Source organism: Saccostrea cucullata, unplaced genomic scaffold, assembly GCF_032062105.1.
Source record: "Saccostrea cucullata isolate Sc308-1 unplaced genomic scaffold, CSIRO_AGI_Scuc_v1 ctg2521, whole genome shotgun sequence".
NCBI lineage: Eukaryota > Metazoa > Mollusca > Bivalvia > Ostreida > Ostreidae > Saccostrea > Saccostrea cuccullata.
This window is the reverse complement of record NW_026935811.1, coordinates 5,338-29,044: the sequence shown is the minus strand read 5'-3', so window position 1 is coordinate 29,044 and position 23,707 is coordinate 5,338. Positions and strand designations below refer to the sequence as shown.

Sequence of the window (23,707 nt, the reverse complement as noted above, 5' to 3'; positions counted from 1 at the left end):
TTCAATTTCACATTGTTTAAGGACCCAAGATGCATCAACTGACAAAGTTTGATGATCATAGGCCTTAAAGTGTCCAAAATATACTAGATCTTGACCTTAAGGAAGCTCCAAGCACTAACAAAAAGTGCTTTTCTGATTTGGAGAATAATCATCTTATCTTATAAAGGTGTGCATATCAAGACTACTGTATAGGGGATTAATTTCACGGTTTGTAATTTTCGCGTTTTTCTCTTCTCTGACACTGTCGCGGTTTCTTGAATTCGCGGAATTGGTATGTAAGAAAAGTTTCCTCCCTTATCTATACATATTGAAAACTTATTCACTGTTTCTTGAATTCACGGATTCATTAACACCGTGATTATAGCGAATATTAACACCGCGAGTTATTTTCCCCCTATACAGTATTTCGTTCATTTTCACCATAGGGTGACAAGCCTATTTCTGGAGGAAAAATGTTCAAAGACAACAGACTATTTCAGTATTTGTGAGTAGAGATCACCTTTGTTTATTTACATAGGGAAAATAAATGGTAAAAATGAATTCATAAATGTACTTATTCTTGGTCCAATATAATGCTAAGAATATTTTAATCTTTTACAAATTGGTTGATTACCTCTAAATAAATATTTTTCTACCTTACATACATGTACTTCTAAGAGCAGATTACTCGAACTGTATAGTTACCCCACAAGTAGAACTCTTCACTGTGCAGTGTATACAGCTTCCTTAACATACATGTACTTTGATTTTAGTATGTAGACCGCCCTGGTAATACTTAGTCTAGTAGATGCATTCATATCTTTAAATTATCATCCTTTTTCTATCCACTGTTCATATGTTCTTGTAAAACAACAACTTATTATAATCAATAAATACAGAAATCAATTCCTTTTGATACTTCTTTTATTTATGTAAGCTATTTTTACAATCATGATTGTTTTGGCAAAACTTGGAGTAACATAAAAAGTCTTTTAGGTCTTGTTAAAATTGGACAAAAAAAATTGTCCTGACTAAGCAGAGAAGATATACATGTATCAATATTATTCACAACCATGAAAAGACCTTCCAGAACTGAATATAAATCATTGATACCATAAAAAGAAATCTAAATCAGCAACAAGCTTACTATAAGTTATCTCAATATTCTTTCTAAGCTGAAGTTATGGTCAATTGATAAGAGTTATTAATGTATACCTTGAAATTAAATAGGGCCTATTACTCGATTTTTATGACTTTAAGTGGAAATGTACAAATTTCTTTAAAACTGACTTAAGGTATGAAGAAAATGATCAAGAATACAAAAGAGAGAAAGTAAAATATACATGAAGATATATACAAAAAGGACCTGTGTACATTTTAATATTTACATTTGTACGTGTAAGTATGAACAAAGGAATGTTTTTAACATTGTGTGACAGGACATAACAAATGAAGAAGACAGTTGTTTAACAACCTAACAAGTTTACAAACAGTTAAACATTCATTAGTAAGTAATTGTTCAGTACACATGATTTCAATATACTAAAACCTTTAATAGCTGAAAAAGAAATGCTTTCAAATTTTCTATCAAAAGATCCTCATTAAATAGAATTACATGTATGATGAAAGATTCTTAGTGTAAAATTGACCGAGTTTAAATGAAGTTAAAAAATTAAGAATTTATCAATATGAATTGAGTATTTCCAATATTATGAGCATTCATTTACAACAAATTTTTATGTGAAACAAAGGTTAGTCCTACATACTTGTTTTTAGGCTGAGAGTAAAGAATTATCAATGGAAAAAATCTGGAATGAAAGTAATTTGGTCCTTAAAGTTATAAAACAGAATCTGTAAAATAAATTTTATGAAAAAATATAAGCAGCACATATTTCATAACATTTGTTCAAAGATTGGACACATTTTAATATGTATATGTTTGTCCAACATATCTGTTTATGAATGGATATGATTTTTTTTTTGTATTTTGAATAATAAAAACAATATACAGTCTTTTAAATACCCATGTACATGTAGCAAATTTTTATACCATCATAATTTGTAACTGGAATGTAAAATAGCCTTAGGATTAAAACATACATATAAAAATATATATCTTTTACACAGTAATACTTAACCATATTTTAATACATTCTGACAAATATATATATAACTATTAAAAACAATGGAGAAAAAAAAATGTTGTTTTTTTTTTTACAAATCACAGTATGGAATATTTCACAACCTGCATGTAAAGGTAAACTGTGTAAAATATAACTAGTAAAGCTTTCAATTAACCCAGACAACCCGTCTATAATAAGTAACACAACCAGGAATGGACCAGAGCACCTGTTAACTGGACCAAGTCACACAGTTACCATCATATGGATATAAAAACTTGGTATTGGAGAGACATTTATACAGCTATGGTTATATGGTAATGGTACAACTAACACAATGTCATGATAATGCTGACGACTCGATTAAATCCGCGAGTGATACACGGCCAGTCAGATCTGTAACGTTCAGAGATCATTGTAATCTAGATACTTGAGGGCCATCTGGTAACAAAACTGGTATTGCTCCTGAAATTATAAACAAGTTTGACATTATTCTATCTGAAACGGACTACCGTAAATAAATATCATTTAATTTCTAGACACACATGAACTAAATTTACTTCCTTTAACCAATTTGGGAAGTATTTGATAAATGAATAATGTACATTGTTCTCTTTGTCAGCCTGGAGTGTCTGTTTATTTCAGGGCTTGTTATGAATGTTGGGAATACTAAATACTTGTATCATCAAAACCAGAATAAACTCAATACACATTTTTTATTTATCCTTGGATAACTTTTGAGCACTCAGTTAACTAAATTAACTATATCTGTTAGTCTTAAATTCTCTACAAATATTGGCCAGTTATTAAGTTACAGTATAATTTGTTGACTTACAATGTCCTCTATAAACTGAGGTCGGTTGACTCGGATGGTTTTCAGGGTTTGGAATACGTCCACCTCATGGTCTCGCTGCATTCTCTCAAACATCAGGTTAATGGCACAGAATAATCCACTCTTCTTAGCACCGTTCCTGTTAACAGTAAAAACAACACTGAAGAGATTGCTGTCCTACAGACCACAAAGGGTGTAACAACCAAGCATGATGACTGAGACCATGGTTGACATATATAATTATCAATTTGGGAAATGTCTAGTTAACACATCCCATTATTTTAAAAATATTTCACAAGGTTTGGCACAATATACACTTTTAAGAATATGGAACTTTAAGTTCCTGTATCAAATGAAAAGTACAGTCAAACCTGTCTTAAGAGGCCACCTTTGGGAAGTCTGGAAACTGGCCACTTAAGACAGGTGGCCTCTTATTCCAGTTTGCCCTCAAAATAGCCAGTTGGTCAATAAATAAACAACATTGAGCACTACAGTTAAATTAATTAATTAGATAATTAAACAGGTAAATTTCACAAAAATTTTTTTGGTGTATATACATTGTATTAATTAATGCACATATACAATTTAAGAAATATTAAATAATTCCAAATTGTTACGGTTTGTGCATGTTTCTGTTCCTACATATCAGTTAAACATCATACATTCCTCAGTGTGATTTACATTAAAATATTAAGTAAACTCTGTTAATAAGCATTTGAAGAAATACATGTGCTTTACTATTATCTCTTTAAAAAAAATAACAAAAACTTACTAATTAAATGACAGTTAAGTTGAAAATAAAATAAAGTCTAGAAATTTATTTAAGTATTTAAAGTTCAAGTAATGTTCAGCAGTGTAACCCCCTCCCCCCATTTAATTAATCGGCGATTACCTTACTTGCTGGAGTTTTTAAAGTCTGGTCTTTATTTCTATTATAATATAAAGTTGACAGAATTTCACTGTAACATACACAGACACACAAATAAGATTAACCAGTTGACCAGAGAGGTGTATTTACGCAGTTGACATCATTCTACAACACAGGTGTCATGTGCAGTAGAGCGTAACTAATCCCTATCGATCGTCTCATGAGATAATCATGCACTTTGTTTTCACAAGAGTAGCAATTAGGGGTTTCTACATGGAATCAAAAAAAGGTGTGAAAATATCGATAGCCCTGTGTTAGGTCACATACTCTTCCAGTAAACATTCAAGGAAATGATGAATTAATGTCGAAAAGTACAAAATCTGATAGAAGTAAGCTTAAAGATTGAATTTCTTTAGCTGTGTAAAAACTATTAATTGTATTTGAATTCTTTTAATTTTTCAATGGTCGATCTTGAAAAATAATTACAAAATAGTCTAAAAGTGAAAAATAATTACAAAATAGTCTACCAGGAGAAACATGTTTTTTTCATTAACACAACGTTCAGCGTATCTAAAAGTAATTTGTTTAATTGCTTTAATAGGTCAAATTCACTATCGAGTATATAATGACCCAAGCGAATGTATTAAAAAGACCTGAAAGAATTGCAACAAATGACGAAATGGCCGGGGGGAACTGAAAGTGGCAGCTTACCGCGAGTGGCCATTGATTTCGGGTGGCCGCTAAGACAAGTTTGACTGTATGAGAAAGATGAAATAATTGCATTTACTTCATCAATTTTTGTTTTAGTATAGTTAAAAAATTACAAGTTATTTAAGTACAGTTAAAGTTGGTTATAATGAAATCAGGGGGACCTATGAAATTACTTCGTTGTATCCGTATGAGGAATTCATTAAATTTATATAGCTGGGGATCCAAAATAACTTCGCTAATCCATGAATTTGCAATATTTGTGTTCGTACTAACTGAGTTTTATGGTATTTGATTTGTATAAAAACATTATTAATTTCTTAATTTCAAACACAGTTTTCTCTCTCTATTTTAACAAAGAATTATAAACTGACATGCAATGGACTGTGATTGGTCCTTTGCCGTTCTGTTTCATCCAATCGTAGACCATCTCTATGACCTGCATCATGGAGTCGGGGTTACTTGGCACGATCTGGTTCTCAGTCCAGGACTTTAACTGGAACTGTTTGATTGCTCGCTCCTCTTTCTGTTCACAGGAAAAAAAATAATATTTTATTATATACATGTACAAATGTATATCAGTATTTCATTGCTCGCTCCTCTTTCTGTATGCAGAAACAAGACACATGGCAGTATTTATAACAAACACAACTAAATTTGTCAAAATATTGTTCTAGAAACTTGTATGAACTAATCCACTTACTTTGATGCGATTGCTGAATTATGACTTACTTTGATGCGATTACCGAGTTATGCCTTACTTTGATGCCATTGCTGAGTTATGACTTACTTTGTTGTGATTACTGAGTTATGACTTACTTTGATGCAATTACTGAGTTATGACTTACTTTGATGCAATTACTGAGTTATGACTTACTTTGATGCGACTGCTGAGTTATGACTTACTTTGATGCAATTACTGAGTTATGACTTACTTTGATGCGATAACTGAGTTATGACTTACTTTGATGCGACTGCTGAGTTATGACTTACTTTGATGTGATTACTGAGTTATGACTTACTTTGATGCGACTGCTGAGTTATGACTTACTTTGATGCGATTACTGAGTTATGACTTACTTTGATGCGATTGCTGAGTTATGACTTACTTTGATGCGATTGCTGAGTTATGACTTACTTTGATGCGATTACTGAGTTATGACTTACTTTGATGCGATTACTGAGTTATGACTTACTTTGATGCGATTGCTGAGTTATGACTTACTTTGATGCGATTACTGAGTTATGACTTACTTTGATGCGATTGCTGAGTTATGACTTACTTTGATGCGATTACTGAGTTATGACTTACTTTGATGCGATTGCTGAGTTTGAAGATTCGGATGGAGACATTGTTATCTTCAGTAGAGGACAGTAACTCTATACTGAGTGGGTCGTACTCCACTGTATAACCGTACTCCTCCGGCCAGTACAAGGCACAGCTCTACAGAAACAAGGTATTCATACATATCATATATATACCTATAGTAGATGCAATTATGTAGTCCCCCCCTTTTTTTGGGGGGGGATCCTCTTCAGAAAATATTAGATCTAAAATATCAGAAAGGGCTATATTGTTGCTGGTAATACCTATTAAATATTAACCATTCACTGATGACGTAGTAAAATTTGCTTGAAATTTTGCAATGAAGAATTAAGATAACTGATTGCATGATTTACCTCCAACATGATAAACATGTCCATACCTTGTCATTTCTATCAAACTCATTCAGCATGACTACAGTGTGGGAATTATAGTCATATAGCATTCTCCAAAAGTCAGCCACTGTGTTAGGCAGAGGCATCTGTGTCACAATAAAGGAGTCACGATGGAGGTAGCCCTATAACAGAAAGAACTTTCATTACACCCTGTACAAATACTACATACCGGTAATTCATGACAAAAGAATGCACTGTATTTCTAAAGCATATAAAGAGTATTAAGATAAATTAGATTAAAAATTCTTAATGTAAAACTTACAGGTAGAAACATGGCATTAATATAGTTATTGCATCCCTCTACTTGAGTGTACAAATTTGGGCGGCATCGCTTTGCTAAAATTAAAAAAAAATTGACAATGAGTAGTTTCAGGAGGTAAAATGTTATTTTTTATTCTTTAATTGAAAAGCTTTAACTTTCTGACTTAAATAAAAACTTTAAATTAAACTTTAGATTCCCCACTGATAGTGTTAAGTCAGTATGAAAAGGTCAGAATCTTTTATCCCTTTTTGTGGTAGAACACAAACCTGGCAGAATATTTTTCACTCTGTTTTTGCTAACATTCTCGGGGTCTAATGCTTCTTTAAACTGCGAACTGTCAATACTAGTAGTTAACTTCTGCAGCACCTTCAACAAACAAAGAAATTTCTACTGTTCTAAACAAAGAGCAATCACTTATGGCAAGTTTTATGAATATCTGCCTTTACTTTATGTGTATAATAAAATTCTTTATTCAATTAAATAGTTTTCTTAATCAGGGATAAACCTCATCAATAAAAGGACATACACTAACAGCCAATAATAACTAAGGGTACCTTGAACTGTTCCTCCATTTTGGCTGGTCCCCCGTTGTCTGGTGGCTGACACAGCTCCTCGTACTGAGCACGGAATGCTGAGTGTGCGATAGTTGTCTCCCCTGCCAGGGTGGCCTCCAGTATCGTCTCGTAAACAAACACATACTGCTCCTGGAAACAGAATTCTGACATTAAAGAAAGAGTCACTTACTGCAGAATTTACAGAGCTGTTTTTCATGTTGAACTTGATTTATAGCAAATAAAACTGATATGTTATACACAGTGAATGAAGCCAACATATTCACGTCATGTAAATATTGGAGACATAGCACCTGTTGTTTACCACTATCAAGGTGACACTTACCCATGTCTGTATCATGTTGATTCTCTTGTTTACCACTATCACGGTGACACTTACCCACGTCTGTATCATGTTGATTCTGTTGTTTACCACTATCACGGTGACACTTACCCATGTCTGTATCATGTTGATTCTGTTGTTTACCACTATCACGGTGACAACTTACCCATGTCTGTATCATGTTGATTCTCTTGTTTACTACAATCACGGTGACACTTACCCATGTCTGTATCATGTTGATTCTGTTGTTTACTACAATCACAGTGACACTTACCCACGTCTGTATCATGTTGATTCTGTTGTTTACCACTATCACGGTGACACTTACCCATGTCTGTATCATGTTGATTCTGTTGTTTACTACAATCACGGTGACACTTACCCACATCTGTATCATGTTGATTCTGTTGTTTACCACTATCACGGTGACACTTACCCATGTCTGTATCATGTTGATTCTGTTGTTTACTACAATCACGGTGACACTTACCGTCGTCTGTATCATGTTGATTCTGTTGTTTACCACTATCACGGTTACACTTACCCATGTCTGTATCATGTTGATTCTGTTGTTTACCACTATCACGGTGACATTAACCCACCTCTGTATCATGTTGATTCTGTTGTTTACCACTATCACGGTGACACTTACCCACGTCTGTATCATGTTGATTCTGTTGTTTACCACTATCACGGTTACACTTACCCATGTCTGTATCATGTTGATTCTGTTGTTTACCACTATCACGGTGACATTAACCCACCTCTGTATCATGTTGATTCTGTTGTTTACCACTATCACGGTGACACTTACCCACGTCTGGATCATGTTGATTCTGTTGTTTACTACAATCACGGTGACACTTACCCATGTCTGTATCATGTTGATTCTGTTGTTTACTACAATCACGGTGACACTTACCCACATCTGTATCATGTTGATTCTGTTGTTTACCACTATCACGGTGACACTTACCCATGTCTGTATCATGTTGATTCTGTTGTTTACTACAATCACGGTGACACTTACCGTCGTCTGTATCATGTTGATTCTGTTGTTTACCACTATCACGGTTACACTTACCCATGTCTGTATCATGTTGATTCTGTTGTTTACCACTATCACGGTGACATTAACCCACCTCTGTATCATGTTGATTCTGTTGTTTACCACTATCACGGTGACACTTACCCACGTCTGTATCATGTTGATTCTGTTGTTTACCACTATCACGGTTACACTTACCCATGTCTGTATCATGTTGATTCTGTTGTTTACCACTATCACGGTGACATTAACCCACCTCTGTATCATGTTGATTCTGTTGTTTACCACTATCACGGTGACACTTACCCACGTCTGGATCATGTTGATTCTGTTGTTTACTACAATCACGGTGACACTTACCCACGTCTGTATCATGTTGATTCTGTTGTTTACCACTATCACGGTGACACTTACCCATGTCTGTATCATGTTGATTCTGTTGTTTACCACTATCACGGTGACACTTACCCATGTCTGTATCATGTTGATTCTGTTGTTTACTACAATCACGGTGACACTTACCCACGTCTGTATCATGTTGATTCTGTTGTTTACCACTATCACGGTGACACTTACCCATGTCTGTATCATGTTGATTCTCTTGTTTACCACTATCACGGTGACACTTACCCATGTCTGTATCATGTTGATTCTGTTGTTTACCACTATCACGGTGACACTTACCCACGTCTGTATCATGTTGATTCTGTTGTTTACTACAATCACGGCGACACTTACCCACGTCTGTATCATGTTGATTCTGTTGTTTACCACTATCACGGTTACACTTACCCATGTCTGTATCATGTTGATTCTCTTGTTTACCACTATCACGGTGACACTTACCCACGTCTGTATCATGTTGATTCTGTTGTTTACTACAATCACGGCGACACTTACCCACGTCTGTATCATGTTGATTCTGTTGTTTACCACTATCACGGTTACACTTACCCATGTCTGTATCATGTTGATTCTCTTGTTTACCACTATCACGGTGACACTTACCCACGTCTGTATCATGTTGATTCTGTTGTTTACCACTATCACGGTGACACTTACCCACGTCTGTATCATGTTGATTCTGTTGTTTACCACTATCACGGTGACACTTACCCAAGTCTGGATCATGTTGATTCTGTTGTTTACCACTATCACGGTGACACTTACCCATGTCTGTATCATGTTGATTCTGTTGTTTACCACTATCACGGTGACACTTACCCACGTCTGGATCATGTTGATTCTGTTGGCCCTCATCAGCTGAGCACACTTCAGGACGTCTACAATGTTCTCATTTCTAGCCTGATCCAGTAGATAGTCTAAGGCAATGTATGTCCCCGACCGACCGATACCAGCACTGTAACATCAAAACAAAGGTCATGTCTACTTCTCATCAAATATAAACTTATAGTTCTTATTGTTATTCTTTACCCTGTAGGCAAATTTAAAGATAGAAATCAAAATCAATACTATTTTAGAGAGAAAAAATGACATTGAACAGTGAACTTCACATACAGAACTTAAAATCATGTTTTCCTAATTCATTTTGTACATGGATAATTAGGGCTGTCACGGGTACCCGAAATGACCTGGAACCGCGGAACAATTAACTCGGGTCGGGTACGGTTCCGTTTTTCCGGAATTTGGTTCGGTTCCGATTTGTATAATAGAGTACTGTAGATTTTACTATAAAAATGGCGTCAAAAACAAGACATTTGTTAGTATATTGTCATTATAAGATGATTTAAATAATTTGGTACAATTGTTGTCTAGTCAGGAAGCTACTTTAAGCTAGTTATTATGTTGCTATTTCTAAGATTAAATGAAAATATTCTTTTTGTTGTTGAAAATAATACAAATCACGAGCTTTTATTCCACTACCTACCCGAACTGAAAAACCCGAAACCGAACCTGAAAAAATCAGAACCGACCCGACCCGAAAAATTTTGGAACCATGACAGCCCTATGGATAATACATGTAAATATGGTGATGGATTAAAAGCAGGTGCCCAGTGTGTGTTTATAACTTGTTTGTTATTATTGTTTACCTGCAATGAACCACTATAGGAGCCGTGCTGTCCGGACTGTACATCCGAACTTTACGTCTAAAGGTCAACAGAGGGGTGGGGTAAATCAAGGCACCGTGATCTGACCAGCTGGTGAAGTGGAACTGTTTCACAATACGACTCACTCCATTCTGGTAAACAAAGATACAGTTACAAGAAAATGACTCTATAAATGTTACTAGCATTAATTAACCTGCATCATTTAATGAAGAACTAATTCAATCTATTACAAACATTGATTGATACATACTGCAGCTATTTTGAACGTTCTGATGGTAAAGTCATTAAACACCGCCGTGTCTAACATTTCCACCGAGATGTCCCCGTATTTACCAGCCCCCTCCTCCGACCAGTACTGCTCACATTTTTTCTGTCAATTTGAAAAAATTCCATGAGAACTTCATACATTTATTTAAAACAATTAATTTTTCTTTTTTAATCTGGAAGTTAACAAGTTTTTCACAATATATGAACAATTTGAAAAATGTAATTTTTTTCAGTTGATATCATTTTAAAAAACAAAATTTTAAGTCTGATGGTATTATGACTGAAATTTCTCTCAAATAAGACAAGTACTGAGAGTACTGAGACAGGATACAAGACACTAGAGAGTACCTTGCAGGCCTCCATTAAGTTGGTCAGCATGACAATCTTACAGACTCTCTTCTGCCAAACCATTCTCCAGAAATCTCGAATCATCACCTTAGTGGGACCTTAATTATCAGAAAAACAAAGATACAAATAATCTGTGTGCATCAAAGAGGTGTTTTAATATACATGTACTAACATGGGTATATATGTGTATGCTATTTAAGTGAAAAAATATTATTCACCAAAATGTGAAATGCTTTATGACTTCAGAAGATTAAAAACTGTATACAGTAGAGACCCGTTATTACGATGTTCACTTTGTCATGGTAAAATATCGTAATACCGAGGGCAACGTAATAAAAGTTCCCAATAAAATCCAGTAAAACATCGTTTGGAAAACATGTTCTTGTATTTGGGGGTATATTTTTCTCCTTCTATCTCCTTTTCATGCTCAAATTCTTCTCCAATATGCCATATACACTTAATTCATTGATTACTTATCTTTAAAACTTATTTTCAGGATGCTATTTCTTCTTTTTCCAACACAATAAGAGTATAGAGCACATTTTTTAATTAGTGGAGTTCAAAATTTGTCCAAATTATGTTTGATTCCCAAGCTGTTTATTTACGCAGTTTATTTGCAAACAAAATTAAACATTATGTGTACCTGTGTACAGCTTACATGCATAATATTAAATATAACATTTTATTTATTAAATTAATTTATTAAACTATGTATGAAATAAAGAATTAAAGAATTAAAAAAAAAATAACAGCGATAGATAAAGAAGAAGCTAGGTTTATGAGTAAACTTTAATTGATTAACAATTAACAATGGCTTTGGCACATCTCCAAATCTGCTGGGTTCGCTGGAACAGTCCAGGTGGGTGCAATCAAGCGTCACTAATCACCTAACTGCCCTGTCAGTTAACACTCTCTCAGAGCACAGGTGTTCCAATGTTTATTTAGCGTCTCCTTAAGTGTCTACCAGCAATCAACACTGAATAAACACGGGGTGAAAAAAAAATTTGACAGAATTTTTATATCGTATTGCTGAGACCTGGCGATTTTGGACAACGTAATAAACGGTTCTTTTTTGTATAGTTTTGTTAAGAAATGGTTTTGTGCTTTGAATTTACAACGTAATAAGCGTTCTATCATATAAAACCGTCACCGTAATAGCGAGTCTCTACTGTACAGGGAAATATTTGCCCCTTTTGCCTTCTCCTTGATTGGCCAATTTAAAACGTGGCGAATCAAAATATACAGCATAATTTCTTAAACAGAACTATGACTGGGTGAATTTAAAATGGGGCAAAATTGTTCACAAGTTCAAAAGGGCAATTATAAAACGGGGCGAAAATAACCCTGTATACAGTAAAACAACATTTTTTATTCATTTTTAACAAACAAGTGTCCATTACCTTGTGAGGCGATATAAGCTCCTTTTCTGTTGTAGCCCTTAATGAAAGATCAGGAAAAAGATAAACACTTGTTTTTGTGTTATATTAATCAAAAACTAGAACTGTCCAATAGGGACAAATACCCCCGCTGGGTTTTTCAGAGTAGGTGCCAATTCAGAAATATTTTATCGATCTAGTAAGAGGTGTTCACTATTGTCTAATAAAGTGCCCCGCCACAGCATGATACGCCAATCAAATATTGTTCAATAATCATAAATTGGTTAGGGTGCAAGAAAATCAAGTAACCTTGATTAACAGATTGACACAGATTTCAATGATCTATTTTCCATTTCTTATCAGGTTTAAAATATTGTACATACATCTCTAAGAGACTTACAGTGCAGGGATTAATTAAAACAAATAATACGTACATCATATAATTCTAAACTGGCTGTGTTAGAGCTTAACAAATATCCGTCTGCAGCTTTAAATTGTTTATTGCATATTTTATGAAATAATGGAAATGTTACAGTCTAATAAAAAACAAGAGGCCCATGGGCCACATCGCTCACCTGAGAAGCTTTGACCATTCTGTTCTTTACCAGATTTCCCCCTTGTTATACATAATGCATCCCTACCCTACCCCACTGATCATAATTTAGACATTTTGAAATCTACTCTACCCCATGATCCTTCCATGGGCACATATGTTTCAGCTTTTTTGGCCCAGTGGTTCCTGAGAAGAAGATTTTCAAAGATTTTTCCTATATATTTCTATGTAAAACTTTGATTCCCTATAATGGCCCCGCCCTTCCCCTGGGGGTCATGATTCCTATAATTTAGAATTTACACTACCCCAGAATGCTTCCACATAAGCTTCACCTTTTCTGGCCCAGTGGTTCTTGAGAAGAAGATTTTCAAAGATTTTTCCTATATATTTCTATAAAAAACTTTGATTCCCCATTGTGGCCCCGCCCTTCCCCTGGGGGTCATTATTTGAACAATTTAGAATCTAAATTTTATCAGGATGCTTCCACATAAGCTTCACCTTTTCTGGCCCAGTGGTTCTTGAGAAGAAGATTTTCAAAGATTTTTCCTATATATTTCTATAAAAAACTTTGATTCCCCATTGTAGCCCCACCCTTCCCCCGGGGGTCATTATTTTAACAATTTAAAATCTACATTATACCAGGATGCTTCCACATAAGTTTCAGCTTTTCTGGCCCAGTGGTTCTTGAGAAGAAGATTTTCAAAGATTTTTCCTATATATTTCTATAAAAAACTTTGATTCCCCATTGTGGCCCCGCCCTTCCCCCGGGGGTCATGATTTGAACAATTTAGAATCTACACTACCCCAGGATGCTTCCACATAAGTTTCAGCTTTACTGGCCCAGTGGTTCTTGAGAAGAAGATTTTCAAAGTTTTTTCCTATATATTTCTATGTAAAACTTTGATTCCCCATTGTGGCCCCGCCCTTCCCCCGGGGGTCATGATTTGAACAATTTAGAATCTACACTACCCCAGGATGCTTCCACATAAGTTTCAGCTTTACTGACACAGTGGTTCTTGAGAAGAAGATTTTTTAATGACCCAACCCTATTTTTGTCTTTTCTTGATTATCTCCCCTTGCGAGGGGATATGTCCCTTCATTTTAACAATTTAAATTCCCTTCACCCAAGGATGCTTTGTACCAAGTTTGGTCAAAATTGGCCCGTTGGTTTTTGAGAAGAAGTCGAAAATGTGAAAAGTTTACAGACGGACAGACAGACGGACGGACAGACAGACGGACGGACGACGGACAAAATGTGATCAGAAAAGCTCACTTGAGCCTTCGGCTCAGGTGAGCTAAAAATCAAAAATTAATAATTATTCTTTAGACTATAAAATTCTAAGTGAGACATGACTGCAATTTGTTGCAAATATATAAAAATTGAAATGTAATTTTTTTTCAATGAACGCATGTATAATTAATTTTAATTATATTATACAATACTAATTCAGTTTTAATCATACACTAAAACATCAATTTGACAGTGTTTTAATTACATTACACCAATTGAAAGATCTTTATCTGAACTACAGCCATCAAGAACTCTTAATTAACACAAGCAACTATAAGGCCATTTCTTTCTGCCCAACTCCCAAGAGATAAATTAAGATAATACTGCATGATGTTCTTGCCAGTTAACTCCCGACAATGAACTCATTAATTTCTGCTATCAAAAATTCTCCTTGACCAGTGCTTGATAATTATGCCCATGGGACAAACTGAATTCCTCTCAAATCATTAACATTTGTTACAGAATTTGCTGTAAAGTATATGATGTAATGCACTGTCAAAAATCAGGAAAAAGTATATTAATGAGTACTACTTTACTAGACCTAATATTTTGAAATTTTCTCAACTGATGACAAAACAAGATGCTATGTCGCTTAAAAAACTTTGTATGTTTATATCAAAAATATACGATTTAGTCTGTCCTCCATAATTTGTTCCCCTTATTTATGTCATTATTACATGTTTTATTTATTATATTTTTTTCTTCATTTTCTTTTTCCATTTTTCTCCCTTCTCATTTTCTGATTGTGTATATCATATACTTATACCTCTGACCTGATTATATATATATACATGTAAATATTTATCTTTGTCCTCATGTACCATGTATTTAATATGGTGTTGAGCGAATAAATGAACTTGAACTTGAACTTGAACAGTGTTTTAATTACATTACACCAATTGAAAGATCTTTATCTGAACTACAGCCATCAAGAACTCTTAATTAACACAAGCAACTATAAGGCCATTTCTTTCTGCCCAACTCCCAAGAGATAAATTAAGATAATACTGCATGATGTTCTTGCCAGTTAACTCCCGACAATGAACTCATTAATTTCTGCTATCAAAAATTCTCCTTGACCAGTGCTTGATAATTATGCCCATGGGACAAACTGAATTCCTCTCAAATCATTAATATTTGTTATAGAATTTGCTGTAAAGTATATGATGAAAAATAAGTTTTTACTTAATTTAGCATTTTTTAATAAGGATACAACTATATTTTTACATTTTTTAGGATTATGAAATTTAAAATTTTAAAGACTTAGTTTTTTTAAAAAAATCACTTAAATTAAAGGTCACAGTGACCTTGAAATAGGTCGTGACACACCGTCTACCCAAGATGCATAAATTGTCCAAGTTTGATGATTGTAAGTCTAATAGTTTTCTAGTTATGAGCCAAACAAAATTAAAAAATAAAAAAGAAAAAACGCCTGTAAAATGCAGAAAAATCATCCAATCATGATGAAAATCCCAGGTGCACACCTTCATATGGTGAATAATAAGTGTATAAATTTTCAGACAAATCCATCCAACAGTTTCTGAGAAACGGTCCGGACAAAATCTTGTCTACAGACGGACGGACAGACGGACAGACAGACGGACATGGTGATTCCAATATACCCCCCTAAACTTCGTTTGCGGGGGTATAAAAATTATTCAAGTTTCATAAAATAGAGAATAGCAAATTTACAAAGAATCTGATTAACCATTTGACTTACATCTATGAAGTTGGCATTGATGTAATCTGAGTTAGGGTCATTGAGGAGTGGATCCAATACAACACGGGAGTGGTCATCTGTAACATTACAATAGATTACATGTATTACATTACAATTAAGGAGTGGATCCAAAACAACACGGGAGTGGTCGTCTGTAACATTACAATAGATGTACATGTATACCATTGAAATTAAGGAGTTGATCCAACACAACACGGGAGTGGTCATCTTTAACATCACAATAGATTACATAACAATTTATCATGACATGAGGATTTTAGAACACACACATATAGATAGACAATAATTCCTACTTACAGGCTGTGATGTTTCCGTATCTATTTTTAGGTTTGTTTTCGGATTTCTTAGCTTCATCACAGAGTGCCATTAACCCATGGGGGAGTTCCTGATGTAATAAAAGTCAATAGCTTTATAACATCCTTTATCAAAAAGCTTGTTTATAAGATTTGTGGCAAAGTTGCCAAAAGGAAGGACTTTTCATCTTAACAGAAATATGTCTACATTTGGTACATGTAATATTGTGGAACCATAATTTTTGAGGCCAAATATTTGTGGATTACTTTTTTTCCAATACATTGAAGTTTTAACATATTTTCTTTAAGGTATCAAACTTTAATCTCCGTCTTACATTGAACTCTTTTTTGAATCCCTCACACTCGTTTTTCTTGTTTTCTCGGATGTAATCAAACAAGTCGGCCACTTTGATAGGACTGCTCTGCTTCTTGGTGTTAACGTTGGCGTATATTGGCTCATTCAGGTTGGGATCTGTGTCATCATGAGGATCAGACATAGAGGATTCTGGGAAATAAAATTAATACGTAATTAACTGACTGATAAATAGGCAGGCCTCTCAGTTTCTCCTTTATTCAAATGATAAAGTGTGTCACTTTTTTTTCTAGCTGAGAGACCTGAAGACTACATTTAGAGAGCAATATTACTGTGAAATCACATATTTTCGAGGGTCAAATTTTTGAGGTTTGAGGAAAATTTATTAGTTCATTGGGATTTTATTTCATGGTTGAATAACTGTTTAGTAGTAATGTTACGAATTTGGCATTCTCCACTATGGTTATGAATAAGTAAACAAAATGTTTCTTGTGATATGAATCATTAAAATAATGATTCGATGAATGATTGAATGAATGATATGAATTGACATTTATTCTTGTTTATCTGTTATTATTGATTAATGTTATTTGGAATTTATTATGATCTGGGTGCAAATTGTTCACCATGTACCGAATTTCCTCCATGTTTTGAGGAATACGGAATGTAAATAAACCATTTACTGGTCTATAAATGCTTTTATAGAGTACTAAATGTGCTTACCTTTGATAATTTGTATAATTAATAAATCCATTCATTGATAATTAGGGTAAAACCTTATAATTACACTCTGCTTTTTAACTTAGTGGCAAAATCTATAAAGTGCATTCGGAACACCTCGGATAAGTATAATAGTTAAGTGCGTCCGAAGTTTTCCAGCTATTTGACGTTATGGCGCCAAATCTCATGCTTTGAGTGGTTGACGTCATAAAGCTTGTAAAGGCTTTATATACGAGCTCCCAGCGTCTAAAGGTCAGACGCCTGCGGTCTCACCCACGGAAAGGTCTACCTGACGGACCAACTCTGAATAAGGCAGTCTCCCCATCACAAAGGGTTCTGTTTTAGACAGAGAAACAAATTGACATGATGGGTAATTATTAACCTGAATTTGTTAGCAACATTTGATTGCTTTATTCATTTATCTTATTCAGACACAAGTAGTGATCTGGACTCGTTATTGTTTATTGTTGAGTAGTATTTACTAAGGCACAAGAAGTGACCTGAACTTGATATTTATAACTCCTGACATTATTATTTACAACAAACTAACAAATGCATGGTGCATTGTATTGAGTTTTGTTGAGATGTTAGCATAACTTTTTGTCCCTATACAATTAGTTGTTTGCTACATCCTTTGAATGTTAACAAATGCTAAACGCATTGTATTGAGATATCAGCATAAACTTTTTGTCCCTATACAATTAGTTGTTTGCTATAACCTAAAATTTTATATTTGTACTCACTATAAGTGAAGATATCACTAGTTTAAGCTTGATTCAACTCAAGACCTAAAGGCATTAGGTCTATTTGCATTTGTTAAAGGGTTTGCTAAAGGGTGGTTTTTATATTAACATTTGTTGGAAAGGGTGGTTGGTTTGTCTTTATTTCAGGTGAGGACCGCAGAGCTGAAGAAGAGTATTTTTGTATGTTTATTGAATAAAATCTAATAAAATATTAAAAACAAATTATATCCTGTTGTCTTTCGTTCAACATTCAGATTAAGGAGCCCCACAATGTTACGCCGCTAAACTTATAAAGCACTCCCCATGAGTGGCCAGTTTCAATCCCGCACGTTCAATTTTTCACTATATTTTAACTCATTTAAGCGGCCACCTGTCTAACGCGGCCAGTGGCCAGTGTTTTTAGGTCCCATGCGCTCAACATGCCTGTTTTCAGCGGCCATTTTGTCCGTTTTGTCACATGACTTCCGTCTGACACGTGACCTCGTATCCTCATACGAAGCCAAACATGAACAGCTGATAATGAGTTAATGACCAATAATTGCAGGTGTAATTTGAATTCTGTCAGGATTTAATGATTTAATTAATATGATTAAATGATTTATTGTTAACAGATGTTTTTTGGTGCTCTTAATATACGAAAGTAAGTTGTTGAATATTTTCATGAACTCAATTACAATTAATTTCGCCTGAGGTTATCAAGTCATAGCGGACAGTCTTTATGTTATATAAATAAATATATATCTAGAAAAACTAAAAAGCTTTACACAGCATCAGGGAAACGCTAATAAGTTGTTAGAACATTTCATGATTTTCTTGTGGCTGCAAAATTAAATTACCAACACACAAAAAAAAAACAATAACAGATTTCTCACAGAAATTCATGTAAAATAAAATGTAAGAAAATGGATTTAATTTGACTTAAAATTTCCCAAGTTTTTAAATGTGTTGAAATTGGATTTGGATACATGTGAAAATAAATACACAACTGTGATCGCAATTTTTTTAATTCATTGGTTTGAAACCTGGAATAAGTGGCCACCTGTCTTATGTGGCCAATTTGTCATTCTCCCACGAGTGGCCTCTTAAAACAGGTTTGACTGTATGTCAAAAGTTGCATTTCAGTGGTGGATATAAATTCGTGGGTCTCTTCATACCTTGAAAACTATGAAAATTACCCCCCCATGAAAATTAGTGATTTCACAGTAATACAGGTTTACTGCCTACCATTAGCTATTAGCTGATCCGTTTCTTTACTTTGAGTCAGTTCTACAGGCCGTTTTTCTTCATCCTGTCCTTTTTTACCAAATGTTAGCGTCTGTAACTTTCTACGTCTGTAAAATAATGTAATCATGCTATAAATACCATGAAAGATACATGTATATGTATGTAAACGATGTAAAGAACTTTATTCGGTAATAACCAGTATTTGCCCCCCAAATCAAACTTCGATGGAAATATATTTAATTAAGTTCTTAAGCAGGGAAGTATAAGCTGACTTCAATGCACTGAATATTTTCATAAGTAATGACGCCATATGTACGTAATGACGTCACAAACATGACGTAAATTTCAGTTTTTTATGAATTTTACAGAAAAATGTACATATTTCGTCGATATTTTGAGTAAAAGTCACCGAGCGCATGTGTGTTCAGGACCAATATTTTGATATGATGTGTAGAATGATAATAACAATTAAAAATGTCAATATTGTTCCTGAAAAAAACTTGCGCTCTATAAATTTTGAAGCTAAAATTGTTGAAATTTTGTCCATTTTGTCCTCTTTCTGAAAAAGGATATAAAATCAGACTAGTTTGTGACGTCATAAAACAAAAATTGTAAATACACTGCTTTGACACTAAAATATTTTCTGTTAATTTATATTTCACATACAATTTATTGAATTCAGCACATTTCAGGAAGTTTTCAAAATTTGACTTTTGTGGGGGCAAATATATGCAATATACCGCATATAGTTCTTTCAATCTTTAAATCTTAACTGCTGAACTTTAAATTTTAAAATAGTATAAAATCCCTAAGAGTATGAAACTTTGTGGGAACAGCAGGCCCTATACTAGTATCCTCAAGTGAAATTCCTAGTGAAGGAAGTAATATTCCCTACAAGATTTGTAAAATCGTCAAAGGTAATTCATCTTGCCAATGTATTTAACATCAACTTCAAAGGATAAAACCTACCTGATGACAATGACGACAATTACAATGATGGCTATAATAACCAGTACTGCCACAATGCCTCCAATAACACTCCCCGTCGATGTATTGTCTGATAACTCCACTGGAACCAAATCTTCAAATTCAGATAGGATTGGTAAATTCATTATCTTAGTCTGTCATGATTGTATATCAATCAAACACTGAGGTAATGTCGGTTAAGTTAGAATTTTATACAGTTCATAATTCTTTTAATGCTTTATTTTTACACCAAAGCTACTCACCCATACACAGGTCCCCAGTAAATCCGTCCTCACACCCCCCAGTACAAAGCCCGGTCTCCTTATCACAGGGGGTCATACCGAGACACGACCCACAATTATTGGAGCAGTTCTCACCAAACTTGAAATCATCACACGCTGCCAAATAAACAAATTGAAATAGTCACATCTTAATGGAATATGGTCTTCTAGAGGTTCAGGAAGTGAAACGGCAAAAATTTCAATTATAAATGTAAGAAAAAATTTAAATTCAAGCCTTAAGGGTTATAAATTAATGAAGTAAATTACTTAAGCTTTGATTACAAAAAAAATCTATTTGGCTTTTAATGGAATTAAGACAGACAATGGAATTAAGACAGACAAAATTAAGAGAAATTCAATGAATACTGATATGTAATTATTTGAATTAAATTGAAAAATAAAATCTAAGAATTGCTCTGCTGTCTAATGAGACACTGAATCCTACCCCAAACACCATCAAAACAACTGGATCCTTACCTTCCAGACATTGGATCCCCTGCCACCCCGGCTTACATCCAGCTGAACACACCCCTGTCACAAAATGGCAGCTTCCTGTCAAACAATGGCCACATGTCCTACTACAGTTGGTCCCAAAATATCCAGCTTCACATTCTGTTGTAAATGTCATGTTAAATATAGGATTTATCTTTCATAAAAAAAAACCCCATTGTGATGTGACAATAACAGTATAATATTATACTGACCTGTTTTACAGAGAATTCCTGTGTACCCGTCCTGACATCCCCCTGCACACTGACCAGTACGGATGTCACATGGAGGTCTGCGACACGCCCCACAAGTCTCCAAACAATCCTCCCCATACTCCCCATCAGAACAGCCTACAAAACAAACCGTACATAAAACAAAGACAATTCACACAAACCCTCCATCAGCACAGCCTACATAATAAACTGTACATAAACAACAAACCCACAAACAATTTCTCATTAGATCTGCATTTGTTCCCCTTACCTGTACCTCATTAGATCCCCCACTTACCAGTTTTATACAGTTTCCCCTTCTCTGTACCTCATTAAATCCCCCACTTACCAGTTTTACATAGTTTCTCCTTTTCTGTACCTCATTAAATCCCCCACTTACCATTTTTACACAGTTTCCCTTCCCTGTACCTCATTAAATCCCCACTTACCAGTTTTACACAGTTTCCATTCCCTGTACCTCATTAAATCTCCCACTAACCCGTTTTACACAGTTTCCCCTTCTCTGTAACTCATTAAATCTCCCACTAACCCGTTTTACACAGTTTCCCCTTCTCTGTACCTCATTAAATCTCCCACTAACCCGTTTTAAACAGTTTCCCCTTCTCTGTACCTCATTAAATCTCCCACTAACCCGTTTTACACAGTTTCCCCTTCTCTGTACCTCATTAATTCTCCCACTAACCAGTTTTATACAGTTTCCCCTTCTCTGTACCTCATTAAATCTCTCACTAACCAGTTTTATACAGTTTCCCCTTCTCTGTACCTCATTAAATCCCCAACTTACCAGTTTTACACAGTTTCCCCTTCTCTTTACCTCATTAAATCCCCCACTTACCAGTTTTACACAGTTTCCCCTTCTCTATACCTCATTACATCCCTCACTTACCAGTTTTACAGTTTCCCCTTCCCTGTACCTCATTAAATCCCCCACTTACCAGTTTTACACAGTTTCCCCTTCTCTGTACCTCATTTAATCTTACCAGTTTTACATAGTTTCCCCCTCTCTGTACCTCATTAAATCCCCCACTTACCAGTTTTACACAGTTTCCCCTTCTCTGTACCTTATTTAATCTTACCAGTTTTACATAGTTTCCCCCTCTCTGTACCTCATTAAATCCCCCACTTACCAGTTTTACACAGTTTCCCCTTCTCTATACCTCATTACATCCCTCACTTACCAGTTTTACACAGTATCCCCTTCCCTGTACCTCATTAAATCCCCCACTTACCAGTTTTACACAGTTTCCCCCTCTCTGTACCTCATTAAACCCCCCACTTACCAGTTTTACACAGTTTCCCTTTCCAGCCTGCTGAACACCCTCCATCACATTCCCCCGACTCAAAATCACACGGTCCCGATTTACAGTTTCCACACCTGGACACACAACCATCTCCAAAGTTACCGGGCTCACAAGCTGTTGTGTTACAAGATGTACATAAATGACAAACATGTTACAAATATAAATTGATGAACATCTTTAACATGCATTTGAGAACAAGAAATTTGAATTACTGTACATTATTATCATGTATAACATTGATCTTTATAGAAAAAAATTTTCAGCACTGATAAAACTGAATTTTGGGGTGTCAATACGGAAGACATTTGCAAATACCAGGACTTTGTGACTTACCTGTTTCACAGGTTGTATTGAATCAGTGTGACTTGCGTATTTGACAGGTTGTATTGAGTCAGTGTGACTTACATGTTTGACAGGTTGTATTGAGTCAGTGTGACTTACATGTTTGACAGGTTGTATTGAGTCAGTGTTACTTACATGTTTGACAGGTTGTATCGAGTCAGTGTGACTTCAGTTTGACAGGTATTATTGAGTCAGTGTGACTTACTTGTTTGACAGGTTGTATTGAGTCAGTGTGACTTACATGTTTGACAGGTTGTATTGAATAAGTGTGACTTGCGTGTTTGACAGGTTGTGTTGATTTAGTGTGACTTGGGTATTTGACAGGTTGTATTGAGTCTGTCTGACTTTCGTGTTTGACAGACTGCATTGAGTGTGTGTGACATACATGTTTGACAGGTTATATATATTGAATCAGTATGACTTACATGTTTGACAGATTGCATTTAATCAGTGAGACTTGTGTGTTTGACAAGTGGTATTGAGTCTGTGTGACTTACGTGTTTGACAGGTTGTATTAAATCAGTGTGATTTACGTGTTTGACAGATTGTATTGAGTGTGTGTGACATATATGTTTGACAGGTTATATTGAATCAGTGTGACTTATGTGTTTGACAGATTGCATTGAATCAGTGAGACTTATGTGTTTGACGGATTGTATTGAGTCAGTGTCACTTACGTGTTTGACAGGTTGTATTGAGCCAACCAGGATGACATCCCAATGGACAT

At 34.8% G+C, this 23,707-nt stretch overlaps 1 protein-coding gene across 3 annotated transcripts; it reads right to left on the bottom strand.

Moving 5' to 3' along the window:
- Positions 1 to 900: 900 nt before the first annotated feature.
- LOC134243825 (receptor-type tyrosine-protein phosphatase kappa-like) lies at positions 901 to 23,497 on the bottom strand. Of its 3 annotated transcripts, XM_062726051.1 has the most exons (23): positions 23,478 to 23,497; positions 22,618 to 22,752; positions 21,320 to 21,454; positions 21,093 to 21,227; positions 20,598 to 20,732; positions 20,338 to 20,449; positions 19,369 to 19,475; positions 16,704 to 16,873; positions 16,373 to 16,460; positions 16,055 to 16,131; positions 12,515 to 12,551; positions 11,115 to 11,212; positions 10,750 to 10,869; positions 10,482 to 10,630; positions 9,655 to 9,790; positions 7,043 to 7,192; positions 6,755 to 6,854; positions 6,489 to 6,562; positions 6,214 to 6,348; positions 5,820 to 5,951; positions 4,882 to 5,033; positions 2,935 to 3,070; positions 901 to 2,564 (listed from the first exon to the last, which is right to left on the bottom strand). In XM_062726051.1, the coding sequence occupies exons 5-23, from the start codon at positions 20,671 to 20,673 to the stop codon at positions 2,505 to 2,507; spliced, it is 2,109 nt and encodes a 702-aa protein (XP_062582035.1). In that variant the 5' UTR covers positions 20,674 to 20,732; positions 21,093 to 21,227; positions 21,320 to 21,454; positions 22,618 to 22,752; positions 23,478 to 23,497; the 3' UTR covers positions 901 to 2,504. The 3 variants fall into 3 exon arrangements, with proteins under 3 accessions (XP_062582035.1, XP_062582036.1, XP_062582038.1); XM_062726052.1 differs by lacking the exons at positions 22,618 to 22,752; positions 23,478 to 23,497 and adding an exon at positions 22,122 to 22,138 and having other exon boundaries at positions 902 to 2,564; XM_062726054.1 differs by lacking the exons at positions 22,618 to 22,752; positions 23,478 to 23,497 and adding an exon at positions 21,766 to 21,777 and having other exon boundaries at positions 902 to 2,564.
- Positions 23,498 to 23,707: the final 210 nt, after the last annotated feature.